Genomic DNA, 26,242 nt, shown 5'->3' on the forward strand with positions numbered 1-26,242 from the left:
ACCAAAATTGACTAAAAAATATATAAAAAAGACAAAAAAAAAGTTTTTTTGAAGCTTTAATAAGTAAAAAATTGTAAGAAAGAAAAAAAATTAAAAAAAAAGTATAAATGTAAAAATTTCTTTATCAAATTATAAATGTAATGTTTGGAAAAAAAAAAGTTAGTATTTGGTGTAAATTTTCCAAATAGAAGAAACCCTAAAATGCAAATGTAAAATAAACTAAAGAATTAATAAAAACTAATTAAGCTAGAAATAAAAACATGAAATATGAGTTTAGATATTGGGTTTACAAAAATATGGCATATTAAATACTATAAAAATTCTTAAATGTAAAAAAATGCTATAGAAGAGTGGCAAACCTAAAAATGTCATATTTTTGTAATTTTTTTTAATAAAATTCCATATTTCATGTAATTTTCAATTATAAGCCGCTCTTCCTTGATTGAGACACTTTTGGCTTACTATCCCTAATCGCAAATAGCAGTGACGGAGCCAGAATTTCGGTTTAGTGAGAGCTTGAATATTTTTTTCAAGAGCTTGAATGAAAATTGAATCAAATGACTTATTTTTATTTAAAAAAAAAAATTAAAAATGAAATGAAATAAAAAAAAAAACATGTTAAATAGAGTGTTATATATGTACTTAGAAGAAAAAAAGTGTTGATTGTTTTTTAAATTTAGTGTTAAATTTTAGTGGTATTAACGAAATTAGATAGAAACAGAGTGAGGACTTAGTATTTACATCTATACTAAACAAAATCTTAAATAAAGCTAACTAACATGTATCTAATATAAAAGTTTTTTATATATTATAAATTTGAGTGAAGGCTTAAGCCTCCGTCTCTCGCAAAGAGCTCTTTTGGAGTATCTTTTGAGCCAATTATTAAATTTGGATCACATAAAAGTAGCTCATACATATGGTATTATATTTGTTGGATTTTTAATAGCTTTAATCCCAACACAACTTTAAAAACACAAATTAATATAAGAATTATAAAAATTGTATTTTTTTTAAAAAAACTTTACCTTTGTTATGCGTCCACAACAAAATATGGTATTATTATAAATTCACAATTGCAATTTATTTCAAATCTAATATCAAAGTCATAATGAAAAAAAATATTGTCTGAGCCTATTGCAATTTACTCTCTTTTGTTTAAATATGATGTAATTTTTTCACTAAAAACCTCCAACCTAACACTAAAAGTAAACCTATTTTGGTGGGAGTCTACAGTGTCCCACTAATAATAGTGGGCATTGTACATAACTACAGTTTACTTTTTTCTGTTTTGTTTTTGTACTTTTTCATAATTAAATAATCCTTTTTAAAAAACAAATAATTATATAATAATCTAATTTATTAATTAAATAATATAATAATAAATAATATACTTTTTAGTGTAATTTTTAGTGTTGTGGTTGGAATTGGAAAAAAATTTAGTGTTGAAATAGTATCCTTTTAGTGTTGATTTAACGTTAAATTTGGGTTTCTCTATTAGAGTTGCCCTAAGGCCATCTTCAATGTGACTTTAAAAACCCAAATATGATGTAATTTTTTCACCAAAAGCCCCCAACCCAAAACTAAAAGTAAACCTATTTTGGTGGGAGTCTACAGTGTCCCACCAATAATAGTGAGCACTGTAGACAACTGCATTTTACTTTTTTTTTTTTTTTGTACTTTTTAATAATTAAATAATTCTTTTTAAAACACAAATAATTATATAATAATCTAATTTATTAATTAAATAATATAATAACAAAGAATATACTTTTTAGTGTAATTTTTAGTGTTGTATTTGGAATTGGAAAAAAAATTTAGTGTTGAAATAGTATCCTTTTAGTGTTGATTTAACGTTAAATTTGGGTTTCTCCATTGGAGTTGCCCTAAGGCCATCTTCAATGTGACTTTAAAAACCCAAATATGATGTAATTTTTTCACCAAAAGCCTCCAACCCAACACTAAAAGTAAACCTATTTTGGTGGGAGTCTACAGTGTCCCACCAATAATAGTGGGCACTGTAGACAACTGCATTTTACTCTTTTTTTTTTGTTTTTTTGTACTTTTTAATAATTAAATAATTCTTTTTAAAAAACAAATAATTATATAATAATCTAATTTATTAATTAAATAATATAATAACAAAGAATATACTTTTTAGTGTAATTTTTAGTGTTGTATTTGGAATTGGAAAAAAATTTAGTATTATAATAGTATCCTTTTAGTGTTGATTTAACATTAAATTTGGATTTCTCCATTGGAGTTGCCCTAAGGCCATCTTCAATGGGACTTTAAAAACCCAAATATGATGTAATTTTTTCACCAAAAGCCTCCAACCCAACACTAAAAGTAAACTTATTTTGGTGGGAGTCTACAGTGTCCCACTAATAATAGTGGGCACTGTAGACAACTGCATTTTACTTTTTTCTGTTTTTTTTTTGTACTTTTTAATAATTAAATAATCCTTTTTAAAAAACAAATAATTATATAATAATCTATTTTATTAATTAAATAATATAATAATAAAGAATATACTTTTTAGTGTAATTTTTAGTGTTGTGGTTGGAATTGGAAAAAAATTTAGTGTTGAAATAGTATCCTTTTAGTGTTGATTTAACATTAAATTTGGGTTTCTGCATTGGAGTTGCCCTAAAGCACTCTCTCAAAATCAAAAATGGCGGAAAAAATTATCTTTTTTATAGACTAGGTTCTGTGACTACTGATCTAGCGCAGAGTCCTAATGAATTATGTTGTAACTGAAGTTGTTGTAACTGTCTATTCTTTGATCTTGATCTTGGATTTATGTTATAAGTTGTAGTTGTAAGTAGTGGGTAAAGTTGTAATTTTGGAACCCAATGAATAGTATTTTGATGCTTAGGCTATATAAAGGAAACTATTCCAACAATATTTTTATACCTTAGAAAAGTGGGAGTCTAGCTAACATATAGTGATAACCTAAATCAGACCCTGTAAACTTCAACAAATCTAGCAGCAAAATAGATTTGCTAATTTACTTCGTTTATTATTATTTTCAGCATTACAACTAACTCATAGGTCAATCTTTAATGTTATCTTACTAGCAACGAGAATAACTTTCCCTTCCTAATTCTTTAGAATAAACAATGAAGAGTCTTGACAGCCTGCAATGCACAAAGTGATCAAAACGATGAGTCACATTTGCTTAAGTTAATTAAGAAAGGTAAACTAATATTACTTATGAGAACACTAAAATAAAAAGTTAAATGAAATTACACAATCTTCTGGTAATAAGAAAAGACAAATGATTACTGTTCAGTATGAAAGAAAGGGGAGACAATATTCAAATTCATACAATAACCTAAAAAGGGATTACTTCATGGCGATGGAAGAACAAGCTAGTTGGACCGGCATTAGGAAGCAAAGCTAAGCTCACTACGCTTTGAGAAGCTTCTTCAACTGTCAGCACCCCAGAATTGCAATTTATGTCTGTCTTGACATAACCAGGACATATACAATTGACGCAGAAGTTGGGATACTTTTTGGCCACTATTCTTGTGTAAGCATTCAAACAAGCTTTCGAGACTACGTATGAAGAAAAACAAGTTGGCCAACCTTTGCTCTCTAGAGAATCTTCTTTGCAATCTTTTGTAAACTGGCTCAACACTTGATCAATTTTATCCTCAGTAAGGTTTTCAACATCGCTAAGCACCCCTTTGGCCCATTCATTTGGTATAAACTGAAACAAATCCAGGAATCGTGTTACATGTAAGTCATTATTTCCATTTTGTTTGTTTAAGAAAATCTCTTTCACTGTTTTCACTAATAACCAAATGTTTCACAAGCTTTTATGCTGTGCTAAAATGTTGGTTAACTTGAAATTTGTGTTGAAAGAAATATTGTTGTTCTTACCGTTAACTTTCCGACATAGGAAGAAACATTCACAATCCTGGGTGAATCAGATAGCTGGAGGAGAGGAAGAAGTGCTTCTGTCACTGCTTTGGCACCATAGAAATTGGTTTTGACACATTCCGTAGTTAATTCATAAGTTTCTGTCATAAGTTTACTCCAACTTTTAATATCTGCCCCTATCTGCATTAAACATTAAAAAACAGTGAACCCTTTGAAATAATGAAATAAGATACTATACGTTACTTTAATTGTTCTCCAAATGTTGATTGAGGCCAAAATCACATGTTGGTGTGCTTTATGACAGTATGTAATTCAAAGTTCAAGTAATTTATTTTTATTTTGATAAAAGTTCAGACATAATTTATGTTTATTTCTATTGTAATTCCTTCCTTCTACAAACATTAAACTATAAGAAAGTTTATTAAGCTCTTTATTTTTCAACCTCTAGAATAAGTAGAGAAAGTAATATATGAAAAGCATGGCCCTATAAAATTAGCAACTGATCACATATATTGAAATTGAACCTTTTTGCAAAGAGATTAACCATCTATGTGACCATGTACCTTTTCTACATCGGAAGCATGAAAAGCTTCAGGGTTTAGTTTGCCTCCAGGTAACCCTGCATTGTTTACCAAAATATCAAGTTTTCCAAATTTTGTTTTGACAAAATCAGTAAGAGCAGAAATGGAAGAAGGGTCAGTCACATCAAGCTGATGGAAAACGACTAGTTGAGAGAGGCCAGCCTCTGCTAATTTTTCAACAGCCTCAACACCCCTTTTCTCATCTCTAGCAGTCAACACCACCACTATCCCATTTGAAGTCAACTCTTTCACTGTCCCAAATCCAATTCCTTTGTTGGAACCTGTGACTACTGCATATCTGATCAAAGGGAAGAAAAGGAATTAACTACTCTGGTCAGGGGATTTTAGGAAAATGTAAAGGATCGTGAAATTAAATGTCTAGCCATTAACAACCTCTTTTGTTCTGCTTCTTCCATTGTGCCTATGTTCTTGTCAAAAGATTGCTCTACTACTGATTCAATCCACCTACTTTCAAACCTTTTTTTATATAAGCAAAATGAATACTTTGTTATAGTATTACTACTTTTTGTCATCTTTTGTAGACCGTTGCATTTTCGTTTTCATCAATATGTAAGCAATGAGGTCATAACCCCAATCAACACCGTTCCATTTTCATATTCCATAACCTAACTTCAGCATATCTGGCAGCAAAATAGATTTACTGTATACTAAAGTTTTTATTTTTCATTTTTTTTACTAGTTCCTAGTCACTACCAATCTCTTTTGTACTGCTTCTGCCATTATGCCGGTGCCTTTCTCAGAAGATTGTTCTCAATTACCTCAGATCCTAGTTCCTTCATGGCCCTTGTTATTATTATAATATTATTTTGTTAATTGATCTATTTGCATCTTGACATAATTTTCAAAGATTTGTCTTTTTCGGTAGTTGTAAGCAGTAGGGAAAACTCCAGCCTGTCTGACAGCGTAGTGTCTATGTTAGATTCGCCTATTAAACTATATATTGCATTCTATTTTATAGCAAACAGTTAATGTTTGATCTGCTATATGATTATAATATCTCATATAAAATTTAATTTGTAGCAAAGTTCCAACATCAATCTGTTGCAAGCTCATTACATCTAATGAAACATGTAATAAAACATTTGAATTGTTGTTCTCTTTTACATACAACTAAACATAGAGAATACAATGATTACTAATTAATAGTAAACTAGATAAGCATAATCAAAGTTCCACTGTTTTTCATTGTTTTTAGTGTCTCCAATCAAAAAGACGAAACCTGTGACCGATCAAAGAAGAGGCCTGAAGGTGCATCATTTGGAAGCAATGCTAACCTTACTGGACTCGCAGCGCCTTCTTCAGGCTGTAAAATACCGGTGTTGAAGTTTATCTCTGTCTTCACAAATCCAGGGCATACACAGTTGATGATAAAGTTGGGGTACTTCTTTGCTAGTACCCTTGTGAAGGCATTAAGGGCTGCTTTTGAGACAGTATATGGGGACAAAAAACTAGGCCAGCCTTTGGTTTCCAATGAACCTTCTTTGAAATCTTTCAGAAACTCTCTTATCACTTCATCAATTTTATCTTCTGTGAGACTCTCAGCATCACTAAGAACACCTTTAGCCCAGTCATTTGATATATTCTAAGTACAACATATAACAAAGAAAATAAGTTTAGGCTATAACAATTTACTTTAACATACAGAGATGTCTAATATGGAATTCTCTTTAAATCTTATATATAACTTGCATTATATACCTGTAGCTTTCCCATGGTAGAAGAAACATTAACAATTCGTGGTGAATCAGATAACTGGAGAAGGGGAATAAGCTCTTCAGCAGTTTTTTTAGCACCATAATAGTTTATTTGCATGCATTCTTTGGCTGACTCATAAGTTTGAGTAGTTTTCTTAATATCACCTTCCTTTGGGGTCTGCATTAAAAGAAATACGCTGAGTATATATTTTACGATCTAAACTATATTTTTTAATAATTACAAAATAATACTAAAACCCTTTATAATATAATATGATTATAACTCTTCAAACATATTATTAACCAAACAACAATAGATAAATAAAGATAGTGTGTAGTTCATTAAAAGGATCATAACAAACAGTAAATCACCTATTTAAAAATTCAATATCTTACCTTAGCATTTAAAGAAGCTACAATTGCATGCATGTCTTCTTCTGTTCCACCAACGCCAGCATTGTTCACCTGCATAGCTCTTAACATTTCATCATTTGTTGTATTGTACCAAAGTAAAAATAATAAATGATTTTTTTTTATTGTTTTATAATTATATTATAATTATCTTGAGATTATTTTTCTAGTTATTTTTTATTGTTTTATAATTTATTTAAAATTTTTGTGAAGCTGATTTTTATTATTTTTAGTTGTTTTTTTATTTGTTCTAGCTACGTGTATATTTTAAATTTCAAAACTTTACAATATTTTTCATAAATAATAATTTTAGACCGTAAAATTATAAAATTATTAATTAAAAATAAAGCGAAATTACCCTTCTTATAAAAGAATCATTGTTAATTTGTTCTCATTCTGAACCATTTTAAATCCTTAAATGCACGTATAAATCAATCAAATTTAAAATTTGTTCAAATAAAAGATTAATAAAAACCAGAAATTATAGAAAAACTCTTTAGAAAGTGAAATTTAATATTTACCAAAATATCAAGTTTGCCGAAATGTGTTTTAATGAAATCAACCATAGCAACAATGCTAGCTGGATCAGCCACGTCGAGCTGGTGAAACAGCACTTTGTGAGAGAGGTTTTTCTCTTTCTCTTTGAGTTTCTCCAAAGCTTCAAGACCCCTTTTCTCATCTCTTGCTGTTAAGACCACATTGACTCCATTCAAGGCCAATTGTCTCACTATCTCTAGTCCAATCCCCTTATTTGCCCCTGTTACAATTGCATATCTGCAAATATACATATGCATTCAAATATTTATTCATCAAAAGAACCTAAAAAAAGAAAAACGTAGACAAAAAGCAGAGACGCTAAAATAAATTGTTGGTATATTATATGTTGGTGCAGAACACCAAATGTTATTAACCTTTCTGAAGCTCCAGACATTGTTGATGAAACTTGGGTTTGTAATAAAAATGTAAGTTTTCTTCTCTTTTGGTTCGTTTAGTGATGAATGAATGGCTTTAAAATTTAGCCTCGTATAAAGCACTAAAACTTGGTTGATCAAAATCTTTTTTCTCTGGCCAATTTGAAGGCCAAGTGTTTTCCTTTCGGCTTAGTTGCACATTTATTTGGTCCCTGCCAACTACAAGTTATAGTTTTGTGGAGTTAGTCAATTTTAGATTTTGAGTACAAAGAGTCACTTGATCAGAGGATAAACTATTTCTTAGACAAGTGGATGATGTGTACCTGATTATTGTATCTGTTTTGTTGCGACTCTTGTGAGATGGATATTTTGGAGTATTGAGATCTTAGATGGCGTTTGGTTGGAGGCAATGAAATGGAATGGAATGGAAAGAAGACAATTTTCATTTTATTCTTTTGTTTGGTTGCATTTAAAACCATTGGAATACCATTCCGATGGAATGACCTTTCTATCATTTTGGTAGAATGACTATTTCATTTTAAAATAAAAAGAAAGATCATTCTAATGCAAGATTTGAAAAAAATTAATAATTTTTTTTATAAATTTTTTTATATATTTTAAATTTTATTCCATTGCTATTCCAATTCCCATTTTCATTCTTATTACTATATTTTCATTCTTCCCAACTAAACGCCACTAAGATTAAGATTAGTATTGAATTTCACTTGTTTATTTGCTAGTAAAAACTGGTTTAACCACAATGTAACTTCCAGATGAAAAGTCCAATTAAAAGAAAACTGATAAATGTAGCTATCGAGTTTGTTCTTCCGCTATCTTGTAATAAATTGTCTTAGCTTTTGATTTAGTTTGCAGCCACTGAAAATTATGAAAGAATTAATCATTTCTTTTTCTTTCTTTCTTTCTTTTTTGAGCAGTGTTTATTCCTAATGATAACTAATGGTAGAGAATTGTTGGAGCGTACCAAACCAAATGGACATGTTTATAATATTTTTAGCTTCTTTAAAATTTAATATATATCTTTTTTTTTTTTTAAATTGTGTTTTTAAAAACAATATCAAATACTAAAAAAATAATTTTTAGTTTTAAAATTGAAAAACAAAAGTTTTAGGCCAAACTCTCTCTCAATTTTTTCATTGAAAGAAATGGTCGGAGTCGTATCACGTTATGACATTACCATCACACTATTGATTATTAGTGATTTTTTTATTATATAATTAATAATTTATTTAAGGGAATTAAATTAAATATAGAAGGTTGTTGCTTCTAGCTAAGCACGTTCCTCAAGATTATTAATTAACGTAAGAAACCTTCTTTCTGTTGATTCCGAATATCATACGCTGAAATAGTGTGTAAACTATTTTAGTTTAATATTGGATTTTGTATATTAAAGTATAAAATTAAATATAGAGATTTTATTTTAAGAAAAAATATATTGAACTTAGTTATACGCATTTAGAGGTTGGATCAATAATACATGTGAGTGAAGGTCCGGGAGGAAATAGGGACAAACAATTTCTATCCATAGCGTATAGCTTATAGTTTTGGTACTAAATATTCCATGTCTTCATCAAATTTCAAATGTGTAACATCATTACTGATATATAAAAGAACTTATCATATAAGGGTTGTTCTACTATAAATATAATTGTATATCTGGTTTTTAGAAGCATTTTTTAGTCGAATTTTTCTTATAAATATGGTAAATAATTTTATAGTTATAGGTGTTCTTAAAATAATTACAGTATTATGAAAAAAAAAAAATTAAAAAAAATCCTCAAAACCGAAACAAATAGTGCATACTAAAACTGAAGGAAATTACATTTTTTTACTAACATTGAATGCTTATGCAAGCATATATATACGTATATTTATGTAATTTATCCCACTATTTATCCAAACGTATATATACATAAGAAAAGTAAATGATAGTGATGAATTATTAGTATTATATATTCCGTCATGCATGTATAGATATAAATAGTTGAGCACTTGTAACCGATCCCAAGTAGAAGCTTTTATAATTTGTAATAATGAAAATTTCAACATAATAATTAAATTCATCAACATATTGATGATGAGATCTCAGAAAGGGGAGAGTTGCTTCCTGGAGAAGAAGAAGCCGGAAGGCTTGGCGAGGGGCAACAAGGCTAGCATCACGGGACTTTCAGCACCTTCGGCAGCAACCAACTGCCCAGTATTGCAAGTGATATCAGTTTTGACATAGCCAGGGCACACACAGTTAACGCACATTTGAGGGTATTTCTTCGCCAAAATCCTTGTGTACGCGTTCAGCGAAGCTTTCGAAACTTTGTACCCCGAAATCTCTGTAGGCCATTTCTTGGCTTCTAACTTACCTTGTTTGAAATCATTCAGAAACTCACTCACTACCTCATCTATTCGCTCTTCTCTTAGCTTATCAACATCGCTCAGCATGTTTTTGGCCCATTCATTCGGTATGTACTGTCATTGCAAATTAATTAAGAAAAACTAATTATACGAACAAAGACTTTTGAAAACTATGTATATGATATATATACACGTACTTGTAAGAGACCGAGAGAGGATGAGACATTGACGATTCTTGGTGAATCAGACAATTGGAGGAGTGGAACAAGTGCTTCAATCGTTGCTTTGGCTCCATAATAATTTGTTTTCAGGCATTCTTCAGCCGATTCATAGTTCTGGGTCATTATCTCATTCCAATTGCCGTTCTCTGGCTGTAACAGAGAAAATTTTCTTGTGAAAAAAAAATCACTAATCATTAAATTAGTCAAATTTTTGTTTGATTTTCTTTTACAGCAATACGTTTATTTTTAATATAAAAGTAGGGGAAAAAAACGAAGGTATAAGAATATTGAATGCTAAAAGAACTTTATATCGATGTGGAGTAATAATAAACTACTGAGAACTGATCACATATAATTTATTTGAACCTCCTCAGTAAATTACTAACTGAAAAATAAAATAAAAATACTAACCCAATTACCACCAGCAAGCTCAGTGGCTTGTGCATAACCATAAGAATCAAGTGTACCCCCAGCAATTCCTGCATTATTTATCTGCATAAAGTATAATATATAGGTATTAATAATTACTTTTCCTTCATTAACAAATATTTATTAGTATAGTATATATGTGGTTTAAAATTTTAAATCTTATACTGAAGTTATAAACAAAAAAATTATGTAAATTATATCTTTGATATACACTGCATATTCGTATATAATTATCTTGATATTTTGAATATGATCAAACGTAGGTACGTACCAAAATGTCAAGCTTCCCGAAGTGGGATTTGATGTAATCTGCCAAAGAAGCAATGGTGTGAGGGTCAACGACATCAAGCCTGTGAAAAACGACGTTGTCTTCACTAGTGAAATTTGATTCTTTGATCAGTTTCTCAACAGCTTCAACACCCCTCTTTTCATCTCTGGCAGTTAACACGACCTTGATGCCATTTGAAGCTAATTGTCTGCATATTTCAAACCCGATCCCCTTGTTTCCACCTGTAACAACAGCATATCTGAACACCAAAAGTCAACATATTTTAGATAAATAATTTTAATGAAAAATTCAAAAAAGTACTTGTGAATATCAATTATAGTTACCTCTTTGTTGAGAGAAATGAAGAGGAGTACTCTTGTTCCATTAGAATGATGAAAAATACTATATAATTAAATTGGGAAGTGATTATGGTGTCCAAAAATACACCTCTTTTTTTTATCCTTCCCTCAACTTGAATCTATATCTTCTCTCGCTGTTCTTGCTTATATTAATATGAATTTGGCTTGATTGAACTTTTTTTTTTTTGTATGATTGGTCAAATTATGTATTTACCTAACAGTGTAATATTTAATAACAAAAAATGTAATAAAATAATTAAATAGCAATGCATTATTACTGGCTTGATATATAATATTATGTCCCTGTCCAGCAAAGCATATGCTAATTATGATAACATGCATGATACCTTAATTTAGTTTTATTGGTAGAGGTTAATCATAATACGCTATAAAATATATATTATTTTATTGTAGACTAAATTTCAGGCTTTGATTTGCTTTATTTTATTGAGATAATTGCTTAAAGTTGAATGATTATTTTTCTTTGTTTTACATTTTTAGAGTCTTCAATAAAAACAATAAAAAAAAGCATAAAATAACAGATAAATAGCTGAACCTTTGTATTATTATTCATCAGGATTAATTGAACTTGATGAAAGGAAAAATAGTCTTATTTGCATATCGTTTAACAAAACTCAAAATAGCACTGTTTAAAGAAAACCTAAAATTTAAACTTAATTTTTGAGCATTAATATGATGTACCACGGTGCTTAACACTACTATAAAATGTCACTTTATAATTGGTTAGCGATTTTCTATAATATTTATTAAAAGTAAAGAGAATTTTGAATATCTATGCATTAATTGAGGGATAATTTTTCCCTAATTGAATACATATGAAAATTGAAAATATGTGACAATTTTATCTAAAACTCAATATTATCCCTCTCATAACTCAACCTCATCTCTCTCTCTTCCCCATCTCTCTCTTCGTCTATCTCTCTCTCTCTCTCTCTCAACCGACCAAACCACACCTCATCGCCGCCCAAAACCACAACCCCTAATCCCCCTCACTGCTGCCCAAAGCGCCGACCCCTCACCATCTCTCTCTCTTCCCCATCTCTCTCTTCGTCTATCTCTCTCTCTCTCAACCAACTGAACCACAACCCCCAATCCCCCTCACCACCGCCCAAAGCCCCGACCCTTCACCACCGCCCAAAACGCCGGCCCCTCACCACCGTCGACAACATCGTAAACACACACCGACACACAAAGAACACCGGAGAAGAAGAAGGTCTGATGCCGCGCACAAAGAATTTTTTTTTTTTTTGGGTTTTTATGGTCGGGTCCGATGGGCCCATCGGACGGGCATCAGACCCGACTTCAAAACCCCCCAATTAAATGCCCATCGAACCCATGCATCGGGACCATCGGGCCCATGCATTGGGACCCATCGGACGGGCCCATCGAACCCCGACTTCAAAAACTCCCAAAAAAATGCCCATCGGACCCATGCATCGGGGACCCATCGGACGGGGCATCGGGCCCGACTTCAAAAACCCAAAAAAATGCCCCCATCGCACGTGCATCCCCATCGGACCCGACCCCTTAAAAGCCCAGAAAAATTGAAAAAAAAAAGAGTTTTTGAGAGGGGTATTTTTGGGATTTTGGAAAAGTGGTCATATATTTTCAATGTAGAAAAATATTAGTTTAGGGAAAAAATATTAGATATATGTAAGTATAAAATTTCAAATTTCCCAAAATAAAATAGGTGAGATTTAATATTAAATTACACCAATAATAATATTACACTTTACAAAAGTACTAACCAGTGTAAATGCCCATTAACATTTCTTTAATTTTTAGGGTTAAAAAAAAAGGGAAAAACTTGCTTGGGTAGCGCAGAACAAATAGAGCGGGAAATAATAAACGGAAATCCTATAAAGCGTGCTGGCTGCAGAAGGCTACTCAAGTAGAGATCAACTTACAGAGAATAAAGAAGAAGATGGCTACATTGATGCAAAGCTCTCAGCCATGGGTCGAGAAATAGTACACTCTCTTTCATCTTCATTTTGTAAATTTTTCGTTTTTTTTTTTTTGGTTTTTGGTTTTTGGTTTTTAATTTCAATTTCGTTGTTACTAGTCGACCTAAGCAAGTAAAAGACGTGGCTCACCAGGATGAGGTGGTCCGGGTCCTCACCAACACCCTCGAAACCACTAATGTAAATTCATTAATCTTCAATCGGTTTGGTTTAAAGAAACCCATATTGTTCAAAAATCAATTTTTTGGTTTTTTTTCTTTGGGTTTTCCAGTGTCCCCACATGCTCTTCTATGGCCCTCCCGGCACCGGTAAAACGACCACCGCTCTAGCCATTGCTCACCAGCTTTTTGGGTAATTATCTGCTATGAACGTCTGCCTTTGAATTTATATATCACGTTTCGCTTTTGCTTTACTGGTTACTGAACTATGGCTTTTATAATTTTCTGCTAGAAAATGGGGAATATGGGCTTAGAACTTTTGCTTTTGAATAAGTCACGGTTTGCTATTGGTTTGCTGGTTACTGAAATGAAATATGGGTTGAAAACTTTAGAACTGGAAATGAGAAATTATCTTGTTTGTAAGTGTACTATGTTATACCGAAATCAAATAGAGTAAAATTGGAACAAATTACCGATAGAATAGTCTGGCTGAGTCGCGGACAATGTCGCTCTCTTTAAGACGTTTCGCGGCTCTGCCCGAAGTGTGCACGGCAGTCTAGCAACCACGGCGTCCCCAGGATAAAACAGCCTCTGTATAAGTACGATACGCTCTGCACCGAACTGTATCGCTCTGTAACACCCTACTGTTTGCTCTCAGAAAAATCGTAAAGAAAGAAAAGATTTTTTTTTTTAATATTGAAAAGATATATTCTTACGTTGTTCTGATACGACTTATATAGAAGTCGATCGAAGGAAAAAAACGGTAAGAAAACGGTAATATTATCGTGGGAGGAGTTGGATCGTGGGAGGAAAAGGCGGATCATTGACTGATCGCGTTTTACCTCTTCTGATCACGTGTTAAAAATTAATTAATAAATAAATAAATAAAAATAAATCTTTATTTAATTAAATAATTTTTCTTCAAAAAATAAAGTGACACCTCACCCGCCAACCCGGCTCGGATCGGACGGACGGCGGCGCGCGCGTGTGGTGGTCCAGTGTGTGAGTCCTCACCCATGCGCGCAAAACTGGGTACCCCTTGGGGCCCAAACCCATATCTCAAACTTGCACTAGATATACACTTAAAATGTAGTGTTTCTATCCCATGTGGGACTCCTACTCACACACTTCACTTTTCTATTTTTACATATTTCATACAAAGTTCCAACAATCCCCCACTTGAAATTTTTTAAAAATATTTTCTCGAGCAACCTCAACAACTATAAGACAGTGCTTCAGCAAAGATATCTTTCGATTTGAATCTTGCATAGTGAATACGATTTAGATTTTACTAGAGTGACTCGAAGTCTTGAACTCTATCTCTAACGTCGTACCACGCACCAATCTTTCAAGGGTGTATTCAAATAAGCCCGTGCGTTAATGGCCATGCACGTCTATCCCAGTATAGTGAACGCTCTAGAAATTTTGCCCCAAATTTCATAGGAAGCGGCCCCACTCCCACATTCACATAGGTGAGTCTATCAAGAGTACTCCTGTAGCTCGGTACTCCACTCCACATAGAGTATAGATCTCATTAAGAGTTTCTATTAACTCATCCTCTTATCGCTTCAGGACTTCATGCTTCTCGTATAACTATAGCATGATCAACACATATCAACTCATAATTTGTTATTACCCGTTGAACCTAATTCTTGGGATCTCCAGTCATTAGGTTGGGTTACCATTATGAGTGACTCATTTTTCTAAGGGCAATAGTCCCATTCCTTTCGAAGTTTTATAGACTTTCTCTCTAGCTAGTCCTTTCGTCAAAGGATCTGCTAAATTGTCATCAGTGCGTACATGATCCACTCTAACAGCTCCTGTTGAGAGGAACTCTCTAACGATCTTTGTGCTTACGACGGATTTGTCGTTTCTTACCGTTATAATAACGGTTTCGGACTTTTGCAATAGCGCGCGTACTATCGCAATGGATCAACACACGGTATCGGTTTTTCCCATAAAGGGATCTCGGCTGGGCTTCTAAGCCAACTCGCTTCTTCACTAGAGGGCTAGTGCTATCATTTCGTACTCCATGGTGGATCGTGCTAAAATAGTACGTTTCTTTGACTTCCAAGAAACGGCGCCACGCCTATGCTAAAAATATAGCCACTTGTAGCTTTGGAGTCATCTGACAAAGTGTTCCGATGCATCACCGTATCCTTCAAGGACACTCGGAAACCTTTGATAGTGTAATCCAAGGTTCATGGTTCTCTTAAGGTATCTCATTACCCTCTCAATAGCATGCCAATGCTCTATACTAGGCCTACTGGTAAACCTGCATAATAATCCCACGACATAGGCAATGTCGGGTCTCGTACAATCAGTGGCATATCGAAGACTGCCAATGATGCTCGCATAATCAGATTGTCTCACACCGTCACCAGTGTTATTGAATAGCTTTACACTTGGATCATATGGTGTGCAAGCGGTGTTTACAAATAAAGTAATTATATTTCTTAAGAATCTTCTCAATGTAATGAGATTGATCCAAAGAAATTCCCTTTTCAGACCTAGTAATCTTAATACCAAGGATTACATCAGCTTCTCCGAGGTCCTTCATATCAAAGTTAGCACACAATAATGATTTCACAGCATTAACAACATGGATATTTGAACCAAATATAAGCAAATCATCCACATAAAGGCAAATAATTGTGCAAATGTCATTATGAGATTTATAGTAAATACATTTGTCACTTTCATTCACTTTGAAACCATCTGAGATAACTAAATTGTCAAACTTCTCATGCCATTGCTTAGGTGCCTGCTTAAGACCATACAGGGATTTATCTAACTTGCAAACCTTATGTTCCTGGCTCCGGGATCACGAACCCTTCAGGTTGATCCATGTAAATTTCTTCTTCTAATTCACCATTAAGGAACGCTGTTCTAACATCCATTTGGTGCACAACTAAATTGTGTATAGCAGCCAGAGAAATTAAAACTCTAATGGATGTTATTCTAGTGACAGGTGAAAAGGTGTCAAAGAAATCTACATTCTCTCTTTGTCTAAAACCCTTTGCTACTAAGCGAGCTTTGTATTTGTCAACAGTTCCATCAGGTTTCAATTTCTTTTTCAGAATCCACTTACAACCTATAGTTTTGCACCCAGGTGGCAAGATTGTATAATGCCAGGTTTTATTCTTAATGAGTGAGTCCATTTCATCATCAACGGCCTCTTGCCACAGGTCAGCATCTATGGAAGACAAAGCTTCTTGGAGGTTGGCAGGATCCTCCTCTAAGGTGTAAGCACAAAAATCTGAACCAAAAGTCTTTTCTACTCTAGCTCTCTTGCTTCTTCTAGGTTCTATTTCATTACTCTCAGTGTGCTCATTATCCCTAAAGGTAGGAACATTGCTAGTAGATGTACCCCCACTATTTCTTAATTTAAAAGGAAATCTATGTTCATAAAATTCAGCATCATTAGATTCCACTATAACATGTGCATTTAGATCATAGAATCTATATGCTTTGCTATTCACCGCATATCCAATAAATACACATTCATAGGCTCTACTAGCTAGTTTTATTCTCTTAGGATCAGGAATCCTAACATAAGCTAAACAACCCTGTGTTCTAAAATAAGACACAATTGGTTGCCTATTTTTCAAGATCTCATAAGGTGAAAATATACTCTTAGTTTTAGGAACTCTATTCAGAACCTAACAAACAGTTAATAAAGTTTCACCCCACCCGTGAGATGCGGCAGAATTCAACAAAATAGCCACAACTAATTCGGTAAAAGTTCTATTTTTCTTTCGGCTTTTGTTCATTTCAGGTGAATATGGTGCAGTCCTTTCGTGTATCATACCATGTGAATTATAAAATTCAATAAACGAGTTTGATTCATATTCAGTTCCTCTATCACTACGAAGCATTTTTATTTTCTTATTATATTGATTCTCAATTTCAGCTACGAATAATTTAAACATGTCAAGTGCATCATTTTTATTTTTCATCAAGTACACATAAGTAAAGTCAGAACAGTCATCTATGAAAGTAATAAAATAACGTTTACCATTTCTGGTTAGCGTTCCATCAAGTTCACATATATCAGAGTGTATCAAATCTAAAGGTTCAGTTTCTTTAGTAATTGATTTATGTGGTGTCTTAGTTATTTTTGCTTGACTACAAAAGATACATTTTTCAAAATCCTTTTCTGACATTTTCGGGATTAAGCCAATATTACTCATATTCTTAATGATACGTTTATTAACATGACAAAGTCTAGAATGCCAAACATTAAAATCACACAGCATGTAAGCAGAAGAAGATACTTTATTAAATTCAACATTTAATTTAAACATTCCATCAGTAGCATAACCCTTCCCCACAAAAGTACCATTCTTAGTGATGGTGTACAAATCAGCCCCAATTGTTTGAGTAAACCCAGCCTTATTAAGCAAAAAACCAGAAACCAGATTCTTTCTCATCTCGGGAGTGTGCATTACATCTTTCAGCAATAAGGTTCTTCCCGAGGTAAACTTTAGCTCCACGTTTCCAGTTCCAGCAACAATAGTGGTGTGGGAATCTCCCAACAACACTTTCTTGTCATCAGCAGCAGTGTATGTCTTAAACATAGCACGATCATAGCAAACATGGCGAGAGGCGCCAGTGTCTACCCACCATCCTTCTGATCCACCAATCATATTGATCTCAGAGATCATAGCTATAAAAGCTTCTTCAGTCAAGTTAGCACCGGAGCGCAGCTAGGCTTGTTCCGACACTTTCGTGCCATATGACCCGGCTTGTTACGGTTGTAACACAAAAACTGTGCGGGGTCATTCTGTTTATGTGGAGGTGGCTGCCTTCCATGTTGGTTCCTATTATGGTTCCAACTCTGATTATTGTTACGAGGAGGGTTGTTGCGGTTAGAATTAGAATTCGAGTTGCGGTTCTGATTCTTAAAATTTTTGCCATTAGGCTTCAGAACCGCTGGTGTGGATTTCTTAGTGTTGTTGTTTGAAACAACAAGCACTTCATCTTTCTGGTCTTGTTTTCTTGCTTCCTCCTCTATACGAAGGCGGGTGATCAAACTTTCTAAGGAAAATTCCTTAGTCTTATGCCTGAGAGTACTTTTGAAATCCTTCCAGGAAGGGGGTAACTTATCAATTAATACAGCAACTTGAAACTGTTCATCTAAAGTCATACCTTCTGAGATGATCTCATGTGCAATTTTCTGAAGCTCGTGAGATTGGGCTTCCACAGGTTTGTCGTCCACCATTTGATACTTGAGGTAGCGACTGACAGCATACTTTTTAGTTCCAGCTTCTTCAGTATCGTATTTCTTTTGCAGAGCATCCCATATTTCGTTTGCTGATTTATCTGAATTATAATAGTCATACAGATCGTCAGATAAACCGTTAAGAATAAAATTCTTACAGAGGAAGTCATTTTCGACCCAGGAGTCCAAATCCTTTTGTTGCTTCTCGCGTTCAGCCTCTTTGTCCTTGTCGGTAGAAGCTTCAGAGACGACTGGCTTCAGAGCAGTGAGAACGAAAGCAACTTTCTTCATCGTCAGGTAGAACAACATCTTCTGTTTCCATCGCTTAAAATGTAATCCCTCAAAACGGAAAGGCTTGTTAATATCGTTAGAAGCAGAACCAGAAAATTCATCGGTAGCAGCCATAGCAGAACTGATCGTCTTAAAATTGTTATACCGAAATCAAATAGAGTAAAATTGGAACAAATTACCGATAGAATAGTCTGGCTGAGTCGCGGACAATGTCGCTCTCTTTAAGACGTTTCGCGGCTCTGCCCGAAGTGTGCACGGCAGTCTAGCAACCACGGCGTCCCCAGGATAAAACAGCCTCTGTATAAGTACTATACGTTCTGCACCGAACTGTATTGCTCTGTAACACCCTACTGTTTGCTCTCAGAAAAATCGTAAAGAAAGAAAAGATTTTTTTTTTTTAATATTGAAAAGATATATTCTTACGTTGTTCTGATACGACTTATATAGAAGTCGATCGAAGGAAAAAAACGGTAAGAAAACGGTAATATTATCGTGGGAGGAGTTGGATCGTGGGAGGAAAAGGCGGATCATTGACTGATCGCGTTTTACCTCTTCTGATCACGTGTTAAAAATTAATTAATAAATAAATAAATAAAAATAAATCTTTATTTAATTAAATAATTTTTCTTCAAAAAATAAAGTGACACCTCACCCGCCAACTCGGCCCGGATCGGACGGCGGCGGCGGCGCGCGCGTGTGGTAGTCCAGTGTGTGAGTCCTCACTCATGCGCGCAAAACTGGGTACCCCTTGGGGCCCAAACCCATATCTCAAACTTGCACTAGATATACACTTAAAATGTAGTGTTTCTATCCCATGTGGGACTCCTACTCACACACTTCACTTTTCTATTTTTACATATTTCATACAAAGTTCCAACATACTATGATTCAACTTTGTGGTTTTGTGGAATTGTATTAATTCCTAGAGAATTGATATCGGGCTCAATGACTTTTTAATGCTTGCACTGTTATATAATATTGTTTTTCCATTCCTATAAATTTACACATTAGTAGTTTGCCTCTGACTTGAATTATAATCACTCAAGTTGTAGGTTTTTGTTTGAAGCTGATCAATGGTATAAGTGTTGTTATTTTCAGCTCAAAGTTGTTGTTATTCTTCTGTCACTTTAAAAATTAAGTTAGTGATGGGGGTTATATTGTTCTTATCAATGCATCCCACCCATAAAGAAGTGGGGTAAGAATTTTTTGGAATGATCTTTGATTTAATGGATTCTTATGGGAAACTTTTTGGTTTAGACCTGAACTATACAAGTCTAGAGTGCTGGAGCTTAATGCAAGTGATGACCGTGGTATCAATGTTGTTCGAACAAAAATCAAAGATTTTGCTGCTGTTGCTGTGGGTTCTGTCCAACGTCAAGGGTCTGTTATCTTGTTTAGAATTTTCTTTAGATGTTTTATTTTACATGTTTCTATATATTAACGATATTTAGATCTATTTTACGGCAAAAACTTCAGGGGATACCCTTGTCCACCTTATAAGATCATTATCCTTGATGAGGCTGATTCCATGACTGAAGATGCTCAGGCAAGTTTCTATCTCTGTTCCTCCTAGTGTGTATTTTGTAAGTATTAAGTGATGGCATGCTAAAAATGTATGATTGTATCTATTGCACAGAATGCCCTTAGACGTACGATGGAAACTTACTCCAGAGTCACAAGGTTCTTTTTCATATGTAATTACATCAGCAGGTATGAAGTATGTTATTACATTTTGTTTGAATTTGACATAATATGATTTCATATAATAGTTTCTGTGATGAATCTTTTAATACTGCACGGTGCTCTTATTTTATTTTGAGAGATTCCTTTAGCTGCCACGGTGTGCATAATAATTTATCATGCACCTATGAATTATACCTTGAGAATGAGATTACCATTCCAGCTAGTTTGATTAAAATACGAACAATACTCTTATGATGTTTCTGAGTGCAAAAGTTTGATGTATTGACTTTGGTGCTATTGTGAAGGCTTGTATTGGGGATTAAGTGTTTCTTATAATTATTTTATTTGTTCATGTGTGAAAGCTTGTCAAATCAAACATAACAGGGGATGTCAAACTATATGTAAAACTTTTTTGTTTCTTATCCTCATATTATTTTTAGATTCATTGACAATTCAATTGCTAATGTTGATAATTATCTTTGTGTAGGATCATAGAGCCTCTTGCGTCTAGGTGTGCAAAGTTCAGGTTCAAGCCACTTTCAGAAGAAGTCATGACTAGTCGTGTATTGTACATTTGCAATGAAGAAGGTCTGAATTTGGATTCAGAGGTGTGATACAAAGGGTTAAAAGCTTGTGTTAGAAATTGTGAACTTAAAAATCAATGTTTGGATCAGCCGTAAATTTTTAATTCTATGTCACAAACTATCCCATGCCTCTTGCAGGCTCTTTCAACTCTAAGTTCTATTTCACAAGGTGATCTGCGGCGGGCTATTACATACTTGCAGGTAATAGATTCTGTTTAGCTTTTCAAATTGTGTCTATTTGAATATTTAAGTTTCTCAACTACCATCGTCATAGTATCAAGCCAAATTTATTGGATGGAATAAAACCGAGTTATTGAGACACTGCAGTAACTTAAATAGGCAATGAAAAAGATAATATGAAATGAGAGAGTGATTTTTATTGATAAGGGAACACAAACTTTCCGGGAATCTGAGAGACTGGTTTCTCTCCATAGACCAAAGCAATTACTTGACATTCAGATTAGGCCTACCTCTGTCATACACCCCTTGCTTAATTTATTATATAGACTTTCCAAATTAATATTATTTTAGGATATTCTTTGATGATTAACAGAATTCGATGATGATTCTAAGATACTCTTAATAAAAATCTCATGTCTCCAAATTTCAAGTCTCCTTCCTGTGCTACTACTCAAAAATTGATGAAATAGCTATTTACTTAAATTTACTTACTCGCATGTTATTTAAATCCATACATAAATGATGGTTTGTTAAATGTTAAGTGGAAAGACAGGGAGTAGGCATGTAATTTGGGGACAAGAATACAGTTTCCCATGTTGAGCATAGGTATACCGTACTGGTGGTTTACCTTATATTTAAGGATGTCCCCCTATTCTTTTGTATTTCCATTTATTAGGATTATATTTCATTTAGTTTTACTGTTTTTGTAACAGCAAGGAATGCTGAATTTGATATCACATGGCTTTTTTTTTAGCTTAAAATTTACATGATGTCATATTCAGTGCTATGATATTCTTTTAAATTACAAGTTTTCTATTCTTTGTGGAGACTTTTTGGAAGGACAATTATTATTAGCTAATTTTCCATTTAGTAATTCTTTCTTATTTTGTATTAATTCTAATATCCTATAGACAATGCCGGTCCTGTAGTATCCAGTTATCTGGCTGAGTTTCTCATCTCTGATTGAATCTTACTTGTGTGCTGAAATTGCAGTCAGCAGCTCGCTTGTTTGGATCTTCGATTTCTTCCAGGGACCTGATTGGTGTTTCTGGGGTGAGATATGCTGCTTAAATTTGAAAATTCTTAAAAAATAAATTATCTGTTTTATAAATTATAAGTGTATACATACATATATACATAAATATATTATATTTGTTTTTGTAGTTTTTCTGTTCTATCATTTGATGTATGGTGTACTGACTTGTGACGCTCACTCTCAGGTCATTCCACTTGAGGTTGTTGAGGCTTTTTTCACAGCTTGCAAGAGTGGTAACTTTGATTTGGCAAATAAGGAAGTCAATAACATTATTGCGGAGGGCTATCCCGTCTCTCAGATGCTTTCACAGGTCAAAATATTTATTGTTTTATTAGCTTATGCATTAGTTGTTTCTGTCATAGGTATATACTAACATTTTGTTGCTTCCAGTTATTTGACATGGTTGTTGAAGCAGCTGATGTATCAGATGAACAGAAGTCTAGAATATGCAAGAAATTGGGCGAAGCAGATAAGGTTATCCCTTTGAGAAAGTTTATGATCAAATTGAAAAATCTTTTAAAGTGAAGAGCCTTGCTTTTAAACAAAACATTCTTACATCGACTTTGGGTTTCTCAAATATTACTTAAAAAGCACTGGGGCTTCCTTGTTTACCTCTTGTTTCAGTTAGCGAGTTAAATAGGAATAAGACATGTTGAATAGAGAACATGTTCTAGTACTCAATTTTACTTGTCTTGTGGATTGCAGTGTCTTGTTGACGGTGGGGATGAGTACTTGCAACTGCTTGATGTGGCTAGCAACACAATGCGTGCTCTTTGTAACATGCCAGAAGAATTCTCTTATAGCAATTAGGTGTTCGAGATGCCAGTACCAGGTAATCATTTAGTGAGATTTTGCAATTTATTCAATTGCCTAAAAATTATTTAATTTGGTGAATCAGTGCCTCGTCCCAATTGGTTGCAGACATGTTCAACGCCTCATTTATAATTTGTCCAGAGTTTGTGAGATCCCTAGCGGTCGGGAACCAGCCTAATCCTGGTGTGCCATCTTGATGCTAAACATGGTAAAACATATGTTTCCTTGTAAGCCATCTGAGATTGTGTTCCAAAATACATAACCATTACTAATGTCTTTTATCCCATCACGGTCATCTTGAGAATCAAATTCAACTCAATCCTTGATTTGAGGTGCATTTCTTTTTGTTTTTTGTTTTAGTCATAGCTAACCCTTGTGATTTGTGAAGTGTAAAATTTTTCAACAAACATTGCACTTCGATGGGCTAAATATTTAAATTCCATAATTTGAAGTTTAACTTATACAGGTCCACATCATATACTAATTTGGCACGGTCGATATGTTAGTTTTGAACGCTTTTTTTTCTTCCATAAAATCCATGTGCAACAGTAAATCAATCAAAAGTTTCTCAAATTGTACACATGCAAATTAAAATTCGCGAGATATGATTAAGTTTCTTCAGTAAAGTGCAACAATAAACAAGCTAATGGTGATCGTATCGGTATCAGAAAGGTAAGACTTGATTCGGTTGTGAAAAGTAAAGGCCAGAAGGATTGTTGGTGGTGGTGTCGTTGGGTAAAAGTGCGCACCACACTGGAGTTTGAGCGCCTTCGACGGCAGTCGTCTGGCCAGTATTGCAAGTCATATCGGTGATGACATAGCCGGGATGCACACAATTAACTAAAATATTTGGATACTTTTTGGCCAAAATCCTTGTATAGGCATTAATGGCAGCTTTTGATACTTTGTAAGCTGACAAGTGTCCAGGCCATCCTTTTGCCTCTGCTTCTGACTTACCTTCTTTGTAATCTTTCAAAAACACACTCACTACCTCCTCCACTCGCTCTTCTGATAGCTTTTCGCCGTCGCTTAACATTTCTTTGGCCCACTCATTGGGAATAAACTGGTAAGATATACACAATTAATTAACTAAAAATCATTTATTAATCTTAGAGAGTTAGTACTACGCTAATTGTGGCATTGTTATTGGCCATTATTATTAGAACCGATAATGTAAATGGTTATAGGCAAGTAATTTGGTTGAAGTTGGGGCGTACCTGCAATTGTCCTAAAAGGGAGGAAACATTAACGATTCTGGGAGAATCGGATAAGTGGAGGAGTGGGAGTAGTGCTTCGACCATTGCTTTTGCACCATAGTAGTTTGTTTTCAAGCATTCTTCTGTCTTTTCATAGCTTTCACTCGACATTTCACTCCAATTGCCCTGCTCTGGCTGCATATTATACAATTATACTTATATGTACATGTAATAGTAGTGTAGTTTATTACTATGATTATGATTATAGTACATATTTACCCAATCACCACGAGCCAATTCGAACTCTTTGACAAAAGCATCAGCATGTAATGTAGCCCCAGAATTTGCTGCATTGTTTATCTGTTGGTGATTTCCAGATTAAATTCTATTGTTTTGATATGGTATAATCTCAAATAAATACACTTATAAACATGCAAACAAAGTACGTACACCGAGCCGGATCTGTATATTTGGATTACTAACATCATAACATGCAAGGGGTATATGTTATAAATATACATATTAGGCTGATGTTACTTTGCACTGCACATTTAATTATTTTTTTTTAATTAAATATAATTAAGTGATGTTAAGTGTAGCACATGTTTAATTTTTTAATTAGATTATGTATTTTTATTTTTTAATTTTTGAAATAGGATTTGAGATTTTGATTATTGAGAATTTTTTTTTTAGCTATTGTTGTTACATTGATGTACTATTTAGATGTGATTATATATATAAAATAATGAATTTGACAAAATTTGATATATTAAAAAATATTTTGACAAAATTTGAGTTTGATTAGAGAATTAATTATTTTTAAAATACATTTTATATATTATGTCCAAACATATATTTTAAAAAGAATAATAGTGATAAATATGATTATAATAAAGTGTAAGCATATACATATCATAAATCATAAAAAATATTTTGTTATATAATTGAGATATTCTGTGTTAATAAATTATGTTATCTTACTAAAATATCAAGTTTCCCAAAGTGGCTATTGATGAAATCTGCAAGGGAATCAATACTGGCATGATTGACGACATCAAGCTGATGGAAAACGACATTGTGATGAGAGAGGTTAGACTCCTTCAGTAACTTCTCAACAGCTTCAACACCTCTCTTCTCATCTCTTGCAGTTAACACCACAGTCACTCCTTTTGTAGCTAATTGTCTACATATTTCATATCCAATTCCCTTGTTTGCACCGGTAACTACAGCATATCTGAACCCCAAACTATTAATGATTTTTTATCTTTTTTGAAGTTACATATATAAATATTTATAAAAAAGAAGAATGTAAAGTTCATGATTATAATGATGAAGATTACAAACTAAAAATAAATGTTGCTACCTACCTACCTTTGTGTTGCGAGAAGCGACGAAGGTTGATCCATTAGCTGTTTCGGAGCTTGATTTTATTTATTTATTTTAATAAGCAAGTTTCGGAACTAGATTTCAGAAAAATAAATAAATAAGTTTTGGAACTATATTGAGTTGCCTTGGAAATTGAAATATAAGATATATGTAGTGTGTGTAGAAATGAGGATAAGAAATCTTATAGCCAGCCACCTTAACGTCTGTTCCATCAATTTCTCCAAGTTTCTATCATAATAATTTTAATATATTTTATTCATTTATATAAAAATAAAATATAAAAAGATTATAATATGAACAACTTTCAGTGAAATTTAACAATGGTTGATTATGAAAACTCAGCTCCCATGAGTGAGTGATGAAACTTTTCATTAAATAGGCACACGGCCAATACAGAGGAATACAAAGGGAATAAAATGAGCCTATGACAGAAGTACACGTGGTGCACAAAGATTTAGGCATAACGGAAAGTTTGTTAGAAAAATAAATGATTACAATGATTGCACAATCAGCCTAGGGATTCTCTCATTCACAATGTCCATCATACCCTTGTGACATCACA

The 26,242-nt window shown here is 33.3% G+C and overlaps 4 protein-coding genes and 1 long non-coding RNA gene across 6 annotated transcripts; 2 read left to right on the forward strand and 3 right to left on the reverse strand.

Annotated features, from left to right (window-relative positions):
• Positions 1-3,275: 3,275 nt before the first annotated feature.
• On the reverse strand, positions 3,276-5,355 carry LOC115704490 ((+)-neomenthol dehydrogenase-like). Its single transcript, XM_030634237.2, has 4 exons — positions 4,860-5,355; positions 4,449-4,764; positions 3,886-4,065; positions 3,276-3,712 (listed from the first exon to the last, which is right to left on the reverse strand). Exons 1-4 carry the CDS (start codon positions 4,997-4,999, stop codon positions 3,335-3,337), a joined length of 1,014 nt encoding a protein of 337 aa, XP_030490097.2. The 5' UTR covers positions 5,000-5,355; the 3' UTR covers positions 3,276-3,334.
• On the forward strand, positions 3,604-4,316 carry LOC133037238 (uncharacterized). Its single transcript, XR_009687356.1, has 2 exons — positions 3,604-3,741; positions 3,905-4,316. It is a non-coding gene; the product is annotated as an uncharacterized LOC133037238 (long non-coding RNA).
• A 103-nt stretch (positions 5,356-5,458) lies between the features above and the next one.
• On the reverse strand, positions 5,459-11,346 carry LOC115704491 (uncharacterized). Its single transcript, XM_061109468.1, has 10 exons — positions 11,133-11,346; positions 10,792-11,047; positions 10,503-10,583; positions 10,068-10,241; positions 9,610-9,984; positions 7,504-7,568; positions 7,114-7,366; positions 6,578-6,646; positions 6,186-6,359; positions 5,459-6,069 (listed from the first exon to the last, which is right to left on the reverse strand). The coding sequence occupies exons 1-10, from the start codon at positions 11,171-11,173 to the stop codon at positions 5,692-5,694; spliced, it is 1,866 nt and encodes a 621-aa protein (XP_060965451.1). The 5' UTR covers positions 11,174-11,346; the 3' UTR covers positions 5,459-5,691.
• A 1,603-nt stretch (positions 11,347-12,949) lies between these two features.
• On the forward strand, positions 12,950-23,559 carry LOC115706548 (replication factor C subunit 2). Of its 2 annotated transcripts, none has more exons than XM_030634233.2 (13): positions 12,950-13,136; positions 13,231-13,309; positions 13,401-13,480; positions 20,060-20,182; positions 20,279-20,348; positions 20,439-20,512; positions 20,973-21,093; positions 21,208-21,270; positions 22,243-22,302; positions 22,470-22,595; positions 22,676-22,759; positions 22,991-23,117; positions 23,207-23,559. In XM_030634233.2, the coding sequence occupies exons 1-12, from the start codon at positions 13,093-13,095 to the stop codon at positions 23,093-23,095; spliced, it is 1,029 nt and encodes a 342-aa protein (XP_030490093.1). In that variant the 5' UTR covers positions 12,950-13,092; the 3' UTR covers positions 23,096-23,117; positions 23,207-23,559. The 2 variants fall into 2 exon arrangements, with proteins under 2 accessions (XP_030490093.1, XP_030490094.1); XM_030634234.2 differs by having other exon boundaries at positions 12,952-13,136; positions 23,184-23,559.
• Positions 23,560-23,641: 82 nt separating this feature from the next.
• On the reverse strand, positions 23,642-25,840 carry LOC133037211 ((+)-neomenthol dehydrogenase-like). Its single transcript, XM_061114089.1, has 5 exons — positions 25,666-25,840; positions 25,276-25,528; positions 24,574-24,654; positions 24,316-24,489; positions 23,642-24,161 (listed from the first exon to the last, which is right to left on the reverse strand). The coding sequence occupies exons 1-5, from the start codon at positions 25,698-25,700 to the stop codon at positions 23,763-23,765; spliced, it is 942 nt and encodes a 313-aa protein (XP_060970072.1). The 5' UTR covers positions 25,701-25,840; the 3' UTR covers positions 23,642-23,762.
• Positions 25,841-26,242: the final 402 nt, after the last annotated feature.

Source organism: Cannabis sativa, chromosome 1, assembly GCF_029168945.1.
Source record: "Cannabis sativa cultivar Pink pepper isolate KNU-18-1 chromosome 1, ASM2916894v1, whole genome shotgun sequence".
NCBI lineage: Eukaryota > Viridiplantae > Streptophyta > Magnoliopsida > Rosales > Cannabaceae > Cannabis > Cannabis sativa.